Genomic DNA, 13,012 nt, shown 5'->3' on the forward strand with positions numbered 1-13,012 from the left:
TATTCAAAAGACATGAAAAAGTTTTAAAAGATTTTATTTTATTTTTTTGCTTTTCATATTAACATACAAAATAGAAGAAAATTTGCAAAACAGAATAAATGAGAATTTCAAATAAATGGGCATAGGCTCAAATTAATGTAAATGGAGTGGTGGCATGCCAAAGGCGTGGCTCCACGGATTTTAAAAAGTTTGGAAAATGGTAATTATATGGAAAAGGTACATTGAACACAATAACCACTGTTTCCTATCAACTTTGAATTCCATTGTTCTAAGTCTTTTATTTGCAGAAACTTCAGATCGGAAACCCTTTAACAGCTAAGATGCCCTAGATGAATCATATATGACTTGATGAAATTACCTTGCCATGAGTCGGAAAACTTTTGATGGCTGAAATTCCCCAAGCGAGTCATGTCCGACCATATGCAGTTACTTTGTCATAATCCTTAACTTTTGCATAGGTCGCCCTTGCGGGTTTCAACCTATCAAGATAAACAATTTTACACTTTTTTTTTGTATGCCTTTAACTTTTGTATGGACCGCCTCTTTCGGGTTTTCAGTCAATCGAGACGCTCTTTTTTTCCTAAGCCGCCTTTTCAGGTTTGCGACTTATCGAGCTTTTTTATTTTAACAAAGTATTTCTTAACTGCATCAGTATTCACCGGACATACAAGTTTACCATCATTCTTTGTAATTTGGCATTCATTGCCCCTGGAATCTGGTTAAATTAGATAATATAACTTTGAGCACAAGGCACTTTCTTGACATTCACTAGGACGAGCCTTCTTTGTTGAATACTTGTTTTATCCTTTTGATATAACTGTCCATGACACACAGAAATTACACTTTTAAATTCAATTAAGCTTAGCTTTCATTGGAATTTCCGTTGACAGGACTTTGACCTCCATGTGGGGCACTGCCTTTATATTGAATACTGAGGGATGGTGGGGGGAGCTGCCCCTGCTGAAGTGTGCATCAAGTACAATATCCCTGCAAAGTAAATGGTAGCATCTCGTGCCAATCTTTGTACATGAAAGTTCTCTTTTGGACAATCTTTCTTGATATTTGCAGCTTCGATGGCCAAGATGCCCTAGTACGCGAGAAATCTCATTGGAAACTTCTTCAACATCCTCTTCTTCAGCCTCAGATACAAGGAACTCAAAGTCGAGAGAGTACAACGTTTAAGTGTTCAACGGGTTTGTTAATGCATGATTTGATTATTGATATAAACATTATGATTATGCATATATGTGGAAATGATTAAAGAAACAGATTTTTTGCTTTTTTTGTATTACCATTTTTCCAAAAAAAGCACAAAATTAAACAAGGTCGGGATCAAGACGACCTTTCATTAATGATGAAAATACATAAAGCAAAAAAAATCCCTAAACAAATTCACTCTCGCCTCAGGTGGGTCGAAAGGATTTTTTTTAAAAAAAAAAAACATAAAGCAACAAACAAACATATTATTTGAACAAATGAGTAGTAGAAATAAACATCAACAAAGACCCAATTACAAAAAAAACATTCCATGTGACCATAATAGATACCAAGATTCGACAACGGATTAACTTGCATGTGAGAGTTCAAACTTGGAAGGGCAGGGCCTTATCTTGGATCAACTTCTGAACTTCATTCCTAAAAGCAAAACAGCGCTCAATATCATGACCAGGTGCCCCTTGATGGAAGACACAAGAGAGGTCGGGCCTATAGCCAGCTGGCAATTTCTTAGGTATACGAGGAGGTGGTCTGGTCTGGACAAGCTTCCTCCTAAGCAAATCGGGAAACAACACCGCATATTTCATGGGAATCGGATCAAACTGTGGTTGTCTCGAAGCTTGTTGTCGAGGCTGTTGTTGATATTGCTGAAACTGGGGCTGATAACTCGGATTTTGGACAACATTCACGATGGGCATAACAGCGGCAATAGAGTGGGAAGCCAGATGTTGTTGTTGAAGTAGCACTTTTATATCTAGGTCATCGAAGGACCAGGCGTTATTATCAATCAACTTCTGATCTTCCTTCAAAAGATAGCTTTGCTCAGTGTCATGACCTGGTGCCCCTTGATGGAATACACAATTGAGGTCAGGGCGATACCAAGGTGGCAGCGGATTTGGCACCCGAGGAGGTGGCAGGGTTTGAACAAGGTTCTTCTTAAGCAAATTGGGAAGCAAATCTGCATATTTCATAGGAATTGGGTCACACTACGATGCTTTTTGGACCTGATTTTGAGTAATAAGCGGTTGAGAACCCTGTTGTCGAGGTCGTTCCATGCATATTGGCTGACATAGCGGTTGAGGCCTTTGCTGAACAAGCGGTGGATCCTTTGTGGCCATCAATGAAGATACTAGGCTGGTTAACTTCTCTACCTCAGCCCGAAGTGTTGTTACCTCTCCACGAAGCTCATGGACCTCTTGCTCAAGTCGATCCATTTTTCCTGTTTGCACGAGTGTCTGCATATGCGAGCCGAACTTGGATGAAGACATTGGACCACTTTACTGATGGATTGACCCTTTGTAGGTAGAAACAAAATATGAGACATGGACTAGAAAACTATGAATGCAAAATGATGCATGATATGCTTATGCAAAAATAGATAAAAAAATAAAATTTGAAGGACTTATCAAAGTGAATTGTAAACATTGTAGAGGAACATAGTTTCATTTGAAAATTGTAAAGATATTGCAATAGGTTCTTTTTCAAAAGTTAAGAACTAAACCAAGGAAAAAGTTCTTAACAAAAGCTAAAGCTTAGTTAAGATTTTTTTGAAGTTGTATCTCTTGGTGATCATTCTTAAAAGTTCCATACCTTTGATGTTTACAAAAACTTGTCTAAGTCCTTCAATTTTTGATGGAAAAAGTTTTTTATGAATGAATGCATGTATGCATGATAATGCTAAAGTACATAGAATATATGGTGAGGTTAAGTTCCACAATGTTGGAGTCAAGGGTAACAACGCCATTTGGTAAGGACTATGGTTTAAAATGTACTTGTAACAAAGGTTCTACCAAGGTTCCCAAAGTCCTCGACCACTTCCGAATATTATCGGATACCGAGAAAACACCCGGTCCAATAACGTTCGTAGGAAAGTCTCGTTTGAGTGTAGCATCGCGTGTCGACTAATTCCGAGAAAACACCCGGTTAGCTACCGCACTACATCCTAAAAGGCCAAGATGGGTTAAGGGTTACTAAAGGTCCTTAGCTTCATTGGAAACTTAAGAGTAATAAGGTCTAAACGTGAAAACACACGCCGACATATATCACTTCAAGCTCCTCCGCTAAGTGTGGTTATCTCACGTGTGACAAGACACGAGTATACTCTCGGTATGCCACTATGAGTCTACCACTCCTATCTTATATTTCTCTTAAGTCCGGGTGTAGGACTTATCTCACCACTCACGTTAGAAAGAAGAAAGAAGAGGGAGAACATATATACACGTATTTCCATCTTTTGTTTTTGTTTTAAGCAAGTTATAGCACAAAATTTAAATAAAGCCAAGTTAGGCTCAACCCTCTTAGGGGAAATCCCCAGTGAAGTCGCCATTTCTGTCGCGTCATTTTTCGGAGATCAAGGCTATTTGATTAGCTTTTGACTCACATATTATTTCACGACTGAACATTTAATTTTTTAAGAAAAAAGGGGAAAAAAGTTCAAACCACCCCATATTGAAAAGATTTAGGGTTCGGGGGTTAGTTACATAAAGGGAAGGTATTAGCACCCTTTATGTCCGTAGTACTCTACGGGAACCTCTTGATTTTATTTAATTAATGTGCTATAACTTGCTTGCTTATTTTTTGAAAATAGGGAATTAAAGTGGAAAAATAAAGACCTAATTATCTACATTTTTTATTGATTTGGAAGGACATGGTCCTCTGCCTACGTACCCATGAGGGATCAAAACCTCGTAGTTCGGGGTAGAAATTGACGTTTGATTTGTTGAGTGTTTTTTATTAGTTTTTAAAAAGGTTTTAAAATGAAAAGTCAAGTGGCAAATGAGTATTTGTTTGTGTTTTTTAATATTGAAAAAAGAGACTTAAAGTAAAGTTAAATTGATTGAAGTTTGATTAAGAAAAGAAAAAATGCGGTCACTTGATTTGGATCAAGGTTTATTATGAAAATATTTTTGTGATTATTGATTATTTGCATGTTTTTTGTTGTTTTTTTTTAATATTAAATAAAAATTAAACTAACGGAGCAATAAAAATAAAAGTGCGTGGATTTTCGTAGTGACGTTGGATCACCACAAAATCCCTAATCTATTTTTTTTGCATTTTTGGATATATATATATATATATATATATATATATATATATATATATATAAGGCGATAAAGAAATAAAAGGACACACACACCCACACACTTTTCTCATTTATATTTACATTGGACCTAAATACATTCTAATTGTTGGAAAATAAATAAACAATAATTAAAATGCTAAATAGAATAAAATAAAACTGCAAAAATGCTAAAAAGAAATAAAATGCAAGAAAATAAAAGAAATCGACAACCGAAGGGACAAAAATTACCGAAGGGACAAAATTCCGAAGGGACCTTTCCGAAGGGACTTATTCCGAAGGGACATAAAAAAGAGGGAGAAGAAAAGAATAGCTCGTCAACACAAGTTAAATAGGGAGAAGAGAGAAAAGTTCTTTGACAACTCAAGAGAACTTTTGGTGTGTGAAATTGTGTGGAATGAGGGCTCTATTTATAGGTGAGGAGGTTGATGAAAAAAGGAAAATTGGTTTAATGGAAATGAAGGACAATTATGGTGAATTTTGAAAAAGGAATGTTAAAGTTGACACTTGACTTGAATTTTTTTTAGACCTTTGACATTTTATTTTTGGACCTATTGACACTTTATTTTATTTTTTTAACACTAATTAATTAAAAAGAAATAAAATAAAATAAAAAATCTAATACGAAATAAAATAAAAACAAATTAAACAAAATTATGTAAAGAAAATTAAAATTAAAAGATGGAAAATAAAAATTATTAAATATAAAAATAGTAACTAATCTTAAAATTAAAATTAATAAAAGATGGAAAGAAAATAAAAAGAGAAAAGAGGGCCTGACTCGGAATCAAAAATGAGGTATTTTAAAGTAACCTCTCTGCCGAAATTTCGTCTAAAACGACGAAAATTCCCGACTTTAAAAATACGAATAAAATGGGTAAGAATAGAGAAAAGTGATCAAAATTTGGGGTATGACAAACTTGTATTCATATTTGTTATTGTTAATTAAGATAAATATACCAACATGACAATTCTAACTAGTTTAACATATAAATAACTTGCTCTAAAAAAAAAACATATAAATAACTTATACTTGTTTAAAAACTTTTACTAAAAAAAGTGTTTCCTATTTAAACTTTAAGATGAGATTTATTAGGGAATAGAAATTAAAGAAAGAAGACATAAAAAGGAAATGCAAGATTTAAGTAAAGCGGGGTGGCCAGACAGGTTAGCAGATTGTGTTAGAGCTATTTTCCATTGATGCGATCTCTCCATGTTTTTCTTATTATTTTGAAACTTCTCTTCATGCTTAGTCAGATCTTCACCATAACTACATGTATGTTGTTGAACAAGTTCCTCCAAACAAAATTTTGAAGAGGCATAGTTGATAGAAAGAACCGGAATAAAAATCCTAGATTCTTCAATGGCGATGACGACTGATGGTGTGATTTCATCTCCTCTTTTCAGATCACAATCATCAATGTGAATTCCCTTGTCATATAGAGCCGTGTAGAGATGGCTAGTAAAACGGCTACGAGTGTCGCTACCCGTTGATGAGTCAATAATAAGTCATTAATTAGTGTCTTTTATTTAATATTTAAGTTTATTTTAATTATTTAATATGTTGTTATTTCCTTCTAAAACTATTTTACTTCAACTGCAAGTTATTTTATTTTAGGAAAAAATATTTGAAAGATGGAGTCTTGGAGAAAAAGAAAGGAGAATTGGAGCTGATTCGTGCCAAAAATATGAAGATATCATAGAAAAATATATTGTGCAAAGAATTTGAAGATCTTGTGCAAAAATATAACAAGTGGCACGCCTCTTTTACCCTTTTGCTGCATTTGCTTCTTCGACAAAGCTGCCTATTTTAGTATTTCTGACCTAGAACCCATGGCTTCTTGTGCAACACTTTAGTGATTTAATTCATGGGGCTCAAGTCAATGTTAGACTATAAATAGAGCAGTCATCTAGTTTGTAAAACCTTCTTTTGTTCTTGGAAATAATAAGTGACAATTGTTTTCTTTAAAAAGATCAACCTTTATTTTATGTTCTTCTTCTTCTTCTCTTCTATGTCTACAATGAACGTGAGTGAGTAGACTCTTCTTGTCTTGGGATTGTTGGATAAGTTTAATGACGTAATCCTAATCAAACCAAACCATACACCCTAATTTTATATAAATCCACTTTCTAATCTAATTTCACCGTTTTGATAATGAATTAACAAATACCAAACTCATAAAGCGAACGCGGAGGGTTAGTATTTGTTAATTCATCATCACAAATATCAATTCATAAAGCGAACGCGAAGCTTTGATATTGGAACAAGTGAAATTAGACAAGGATTGCGAAACATGATAATAGTCTAGCAAACCTTGAGACACATAAAGTTTCGTTCTTCAAGGATTCTAATAGCAATCAACCATGAGAATATGTGTGATTGCTAGAGGAACACACTCAATGATTTCGAGAGAAACTTTGATACGCTTAAGAGAAACTTGTCTTTAGAAAGTAGGTCCAATATAAAGTTAAGGTTTAGGGTTTGTTTGTGAAGGAATTGTCACTATGAGGAACCAATAATCCCAAGACGCTTTTATTTTATTATTGTTATTTTCTTTTAATGAAACAAAAATACAACTTTCTACCTTTTAAACTTTCAATCTAATCATTGTTAAAAGTTAATTGAATTCATAACCCCCTTTAAGAGTTCAGAAGGTTCGAAGATATTTCAGAAGGTTGTTCTAAAGGTTTATCAAGAATAAGCCCATAAATAAATTAACATTATCAAGAACATACAAGGCTCACATGGCATAAAAGAAAGTGCATAAAAGTACTATGACTTTAGATCAATCAATGATTAAATGCATTAATTTGGATAAAAGTCAAAAGCAATATTCTTCTAAGAAAAATTAGGAATATTCTTCTAAGAAAATCGTCCTAGATGTTATGCATAGTGCACCTCATTAATGCCCTTCATTCAAGTTCACTATTAATATTTGGTAGCATTAGATGAAGATCATTAAGATGATCATAGATATTCTGATGTTCAAAAGGTTCGTTCAACTACATGCTTTATCCGACAAAAAGGTACAATAGGTGAAAAAGCAAAAAGCAAAAGCAAAATGCAAGATCAAGTCAGATTCAATTATAATTAGACACATAAGGGAGCATATACGTTCAGTATCAGCAAAATCCCTATAGCATGGGCATGAAGTGACAACTCTACTTTCCTCTCTCCCGCACAAGTTCCAAGACAGATCTACAAAAGCTTTGGTCCAGCAACATTCTGAAGTATGTATGAAGAACAAAGTTCGTGGACAAACCCATAAATTTATCTGACATTCATAGGATGAGCCCAAACACTCATCTAACATTCATTCATATAAACCCAGAAACATCCTGAAGTTCATATCTTGATGAACATAACAACATTATGAAGTATCCTGATGAACTACCCAGGAACATTTTGAAGTTCATAATGTTGATCAAGACTTTTAAGCAAAAGTTTCCAAATCTCAAGACATGTGGCACAAGACTATTGGACACGTCATAACAACTACAAGAGGTCAAGAAACTCTATAAAAGAAGAGGAAGACTCTGCATTGAAGCACACAACTTAAAATCCTATTTAAAAAACTTATTAAAAGTTTTTATAGCTTCATAGTAAAACTGATTACACAAATCAACTCTAAATATTCCTAAAATCTTAAAGAGTGTGTAACAATTCTCTCTTATCTTTTCAATGATAATCTTATTCTTCTTCTTCTTCTTCTTTCAAACCTCCAAACCATTGTAAGAGAAAATCTCATCTAATTTTAAGGGTATTAACATGTTAGTTGAGTAAAAGAAAAGAGTTGAGTCTTGGTTGACTTAGAAAGTCAAAATTTAGAGTTGGTTATATCACAGCAACAAAGAAACTCAAATGCACAAATAATATTACAGTGTCATATTAGTGTACAAGAGAAATCCATAAATTTCATTCACAATACATTAATGAGCAAAGACGGAGTATCACGAGTACCATATGCATACCCAATACATGTACTTTAACGTTTTACAATTACTTATGCTTCATAGTATCTTCTGTTTAACTAATACATTGTACACTAACTTGATTTTCCTCGTAAACATTACCTTTTAAAATGCTATAAATACTTCCATTGTATCAAATTATATGATGTTTTGGGCGTTTTACACATTATTAAGAAATGTAATTAAAATGTAATTAATTTTGTATGAGAAAGACATGTTATGAGTTGTTTTACAAAATTGTCCTTAATAAATGGTATGAGAAAGATAAATTAAAGAATTAAAAGAAGAGATTAATAAATAGTTGAAGGCAAAATAGAAAAAGTAATATTATTGTTTGTTGGTATTGTAAAGTTATAATTTGAAATAATTTTTTTTATTCTAGGGGTCCGTTTGATTCGAGAATTAGAAGGGGAGGGGAGGGGAGAGATTTTAACGAAGGGGAGGGGAGGGGAGGGGAGGTATTTTAATTAAAAATGTGTTTGGTTCACAAGGGGAGGGGAGGGGAGGGGAGGGGAGAGATTTTAAAATTATTTTACTGTTTTACCCTTAAACTTAATTAAATAAAAGAAACGACTTGTGTTTACGATTTCGGAGATCGATAAAAGACAATCACACATCTAAGCTGCTTATTTTATCTCAAACTGACTCATATATTTTGCACAACAAGACATGAATATGTGAATTAACAATGAGAAAAAAGGAACAACAAGTAATAATAAGCCGAATTAAAATAAGATAATAATAATAATAAGGTCGTTGACAGCAACAAAGTAGTAGTATGAGTGGTTTGTACATGTATCAAATAAAAGTGATAGATAATATAATAATAAAAGTTGTTACAAGGAAAATATAACAAAATAATAATAATAATTGTTACAAGAATAAGATAGCTAATAATAATAAGATTGTTACAAAAATAATATAATCTAATAATAATAAAAGTTGTTACAAGGTTAATATTGAGATTTGAAATTAATTTAAGGATAATTATGATAATGCAATAAAATTTTAAAGAGATTTGCTTCCCTCCCTCCCCTCTCATCTCCTTCTAAAAATTGAATCAAACACTTCAAATTAAAAATCTTCCCTCCCCTTCAAAACTCTCGAACCAAATGAACTTAAAGTGACTTATAATTTAAAACAGAGGAGTAATACTTATGGATCGGAGTAAAGAGTGCAGTGAGTGAATTGATGTAAAATTTAGTTTTTTTCATGCTATAATATCTATAATGAATATCGGGGTGCTATTGTTATTGACAAACTAGTTTACAATGGTGACAAACTCTGAAAATAGCAGAAGCTAACTTGAATAAGGCTGAAGAAAAAAGATATCACAATGTTTGTGTAATACACAAAATTATCCAGTAGAACTAGTCTTCATCCACCTATTCTTCCTTCCTCATGATGCCCCTGAAGTCAACCTTGATTGATGGGTACAGGTTCAGGATTATCATGACTTTGTAGGTCGCTGTTTGATTTTTGAGTTACTGATTCACATTGAATTTTGGAGAAGGCCGCCGAAGACGTACGTGTTTAATTTCCATGTGATATTATTGACGATTGGTCAAACATAAAATAAAACTACATTTTCATGTGATATTATAGTCCTCATGGGTACCCTACTTTACTTAAATCTTGTTTTTCTTTTTTATATTTTATTTCTTTAATTTTTTTGCCTAAATAATCTACTCTTAAAGCTTAAACATGGAGCGATTTCTATTAATGGTTTTAAAACAAGTGTAAGTTATATGTAAAAAAATTTAGAATTGCATAATATATTATCAATACATGGATGTGATTTTGATTCTAGTGTATGTTCTAACTTACCTTATTGGACATGAATAGATCTGAATACAAGTTTATTGAGAAGATAGTCGAAGACATCTCCAACAAGATCAATCATGTTTTTTTGAACGTAGCCAAATACCCTGTTGGATTGCAGTCCCGAATAGAACAAGTGAAATTGCTTCTACTAGAGGCATGGGTAAATCAACACTTGCAAAAGCAGTTTTTAATTCTATTGCTGATCAATTTGAAAGTGTATGTTTTCTTCATAATGTCAGAGAGAATTCAACTCTTAAGAACTTGAAACATCTCCAGAAGAAGCTCCTTTCAAAAATAGTTAAATTTGACGGTCAGTTAGAAGATGTTAGTGAGGGAATACCAATTATAAAGGAAAGACTATCTAGAAAGAAGATTCTTTTGATTCTTGACGATGTTGACAAACTGGAGCAGCTAGAGGCTTTGGCTGGAGGACTTGACTGGTTCGGTCCTGGAAGCAGAGTCATCATTACCACTCGTGATAAACACTTACTAGCCTGTCATGGATTACAAGTACACATGCAGTAGAAGGGTTGAATGAGATAGAAGCTCTTATTTTGTTGAGGCGAATGGCTTTTAAACATGACAAAGTTCCTTCAAGTTATGAAGAGATTTTAAACCGTGTAGTTACTTATGCATCTGGCCTTCCGTTAGCTATAGTAACAATAGGGGCCAATTTGTTTGGAAGGAAGGTAGAAGATTGGAAGCGTACATTAGATGAGTATGAAAATATTCCCGATAAAGATATCCAAAGGATACTTCAAGTAAGCTATGATGCTTTGAAGGAAAAGGATCAGAGTGTCTTTCTAGACATTGCTTGTTTCTTCCAAGGGTATAAATGGACAGAAGTCAGGGAAATACTTCATGCTCATTATGGCCATTGCATAGAACATCATGTTGGAGTGTTGGCTGAAAAATCTCTCATAGGCCATTGGGAATATGACACTTATGTGACCTTACATGACTTGATAGAGGACATGGGTAAAGAAACCGTCCGACAAGAATCTCCCAACAAGCCTGGAGAACGCAGTAGGTTGTGGTTTCGCGATGATATACTTAACGTTTTAAGAGATAATACGGTAAGCAAAACTAATATTTATGAACAATTTGTTGTTTTAGCTTTAGCCATGACTTTGAGCATCCTGCCACCTCATACTAGTGTTTTTTATTCACTTAATTACATGTATATTACTCTATATAATATTTGTATTGTGATTTATTCTTTTTTATTTTGTTAAAAGGGAACTGGGAATATTGAAATGATATATTTAAAATCTGACTCAACGGCAAGAAAAACAGAGTGGGATAGAATGGCTTGCAAGAAGATGACAAATCTCAAAACACTTATCATTGAAGATTATACGTTTTCTGGGGATCCTGGGTATCTTCCAAGTAGTTTGAGATATTGGAAATGGTGTGTTTGTCCTTTGGAATCTCTATCTTGTATTTTGAGCAAGGCAAGTGAAATAAGTTCATTTTTCAATTGTGTATATTGATAATTCACTATTAGATTTTAATTTTAATTTCAACTTATTTATTTGTTTTTTATGCAGGAGTTCAACTATATGAAAGTCTTGACATTGAATTTTTGTGAATATTTAACCCATATACCCGATGTCTCGGGTCTTCCAAATCTAGAAAAGTTCTTATTTCGATATTGTGATAGTTTAATTACAATTCACATTTCGATTGGACACCTAAATAAACTTGAAATCTTAAATACATGTGGTTGCAGCAAACCTGAGCTTTTCCCACCCTTACAGCTGCCCTCTCTTAAGAAATTTGAAATCTCTGGGTGTAAGAGTCTCAAGAATTTTCCAGAATTATTATGTAAGATGACAAATATAAAAGATATTGAGATATATGATACTTCCATAGAAGAATTGCCATCTTCATTTCAAAATTTCAGTGAACTTTAACGGTTAACAATATCTGGAGGAGGAAAGCTCAGGTTCCCAAAATATAATGATAAAATGAATTCAATAGTGTTTTCAAATGTGGAACATCTTGACCTCAGTGACAACAACGTCTCAGATGAATGTCTCCCAATACTTCTCAAGTGGTTTGTTAATGTGACATTTCTAGACTTATCGGAGAACAATTTCACAATTCTTCCCGAGTGCCTTGGTGAATATCACCGTCTTAAGCATCTTTATTTGAAGTTTTGCAAGGCTCTTGAGGAAATTAGAGGGATTCCACCAAATCTTGAAAGGCTTTTTGCAGACGAGTGTTATTCATTGAGTTCCTCAAGTATAAGAATGTTAATGAGTCAGGTTTGTTGTTTTTTTATTGCACTAGTATTTGACATATAGTATTTCAGTTCATAGTGTAATTATTATTCTTTTTATATAAATTAACAGAAACTACATGAATCTGGATGCACCCATTTTCACTTCCCAAACACAACGGAAAGGATTCCTGATTGGTTTGAGCACCAAAGCAGGGGAGTCACAATTGCTTTCTGGTATCATAAAGAAATCCCTTCTATTAGTTTTACTTGTATTATTATTCGTCTGCACTACGGGTACTCACCAACAGTCAAATTATTTGTGGATGGATATGAAAAAGAGATAGGTCTCCACGAATTCACTAGGCGCTATGAAACTGTGTTGAATAACCATACAACTTTGTTGCATATAAAATTGGAAGAAGATAATGAACTCGGTGAAAGACTTTTGAAAAATGAATGGATACATGTGGAGTTTAAGTTGGGGGTGATTTGTGGTTCGATGCGGAAAAGATATTCGAAAATACGCAAATGGGAATCCACGTGTGGAAGGAGAAAAGCAACACGGAGGGGGGTGTGAGATTAATTGATCCTTCATTATCACAAAAATTGGTGGAAGTGGGAGTTTCAGAGAAAGGGGAGGAGGAGGAGGGTTTTAGTGACACGGAGGAGGATGTAATATTGAACAATCCTAATAA

At 33.6% G+C, this 13,012-nt stretch overlaps 2 protein-coding genes and 1 pseudogene across 2 annotated transcripts in view; all 3 read left to right on the forward strand.

Annotated features, from left to right (window-relative positions):
* The window catches only part of LOC25497293 (disease resistance protein RPV1), a 33,202-nt gene that overhangs the window by 19,968 nt on the left and 222 nt on the right, over positions 1-13,012 (forward strand). The gene's annotated exons all lie outside the window — the stretch shown is intronic.
* Positions 10,229-12,006, forward strand: LOC120575825 (TMV resistance protein N-like; annotated as a pseudogene).
* Positions 11,775-12,908, forward strand: LOC25497299 (uncharacterized). Its single transcript, XM_039826570.1, has 2 exons — positions 11,775-12,360; positions 12,448-12,908. Exons 1-2 carry the CDS (start codon positions 12,061-12,063, stop codon positions 12,892-12,894), a joined length of 747 nt encoding a protein of 248 aa, XP_039682504.1. The 5' UTR covers positions 11,775-12,060; the 3' UTR covers positions 12,895-12,908.

The sequence above is a fragment of the Medicago truncatula genome, chromosome 6 (genome assembly GCF_003473485.1).
Source record: "Medicago truncatula cultivar Jemalong A17 chromosome 6, MtrunA17r5.0-ANR, whole genome shotgun sequence".
NCBI classification, from domain to species: Eukaryota; Viridiplantae; Streptophyta; class Magnoliopsida; order Fabales; family Fabaceae; genus Medicago; species Medicago truncatula.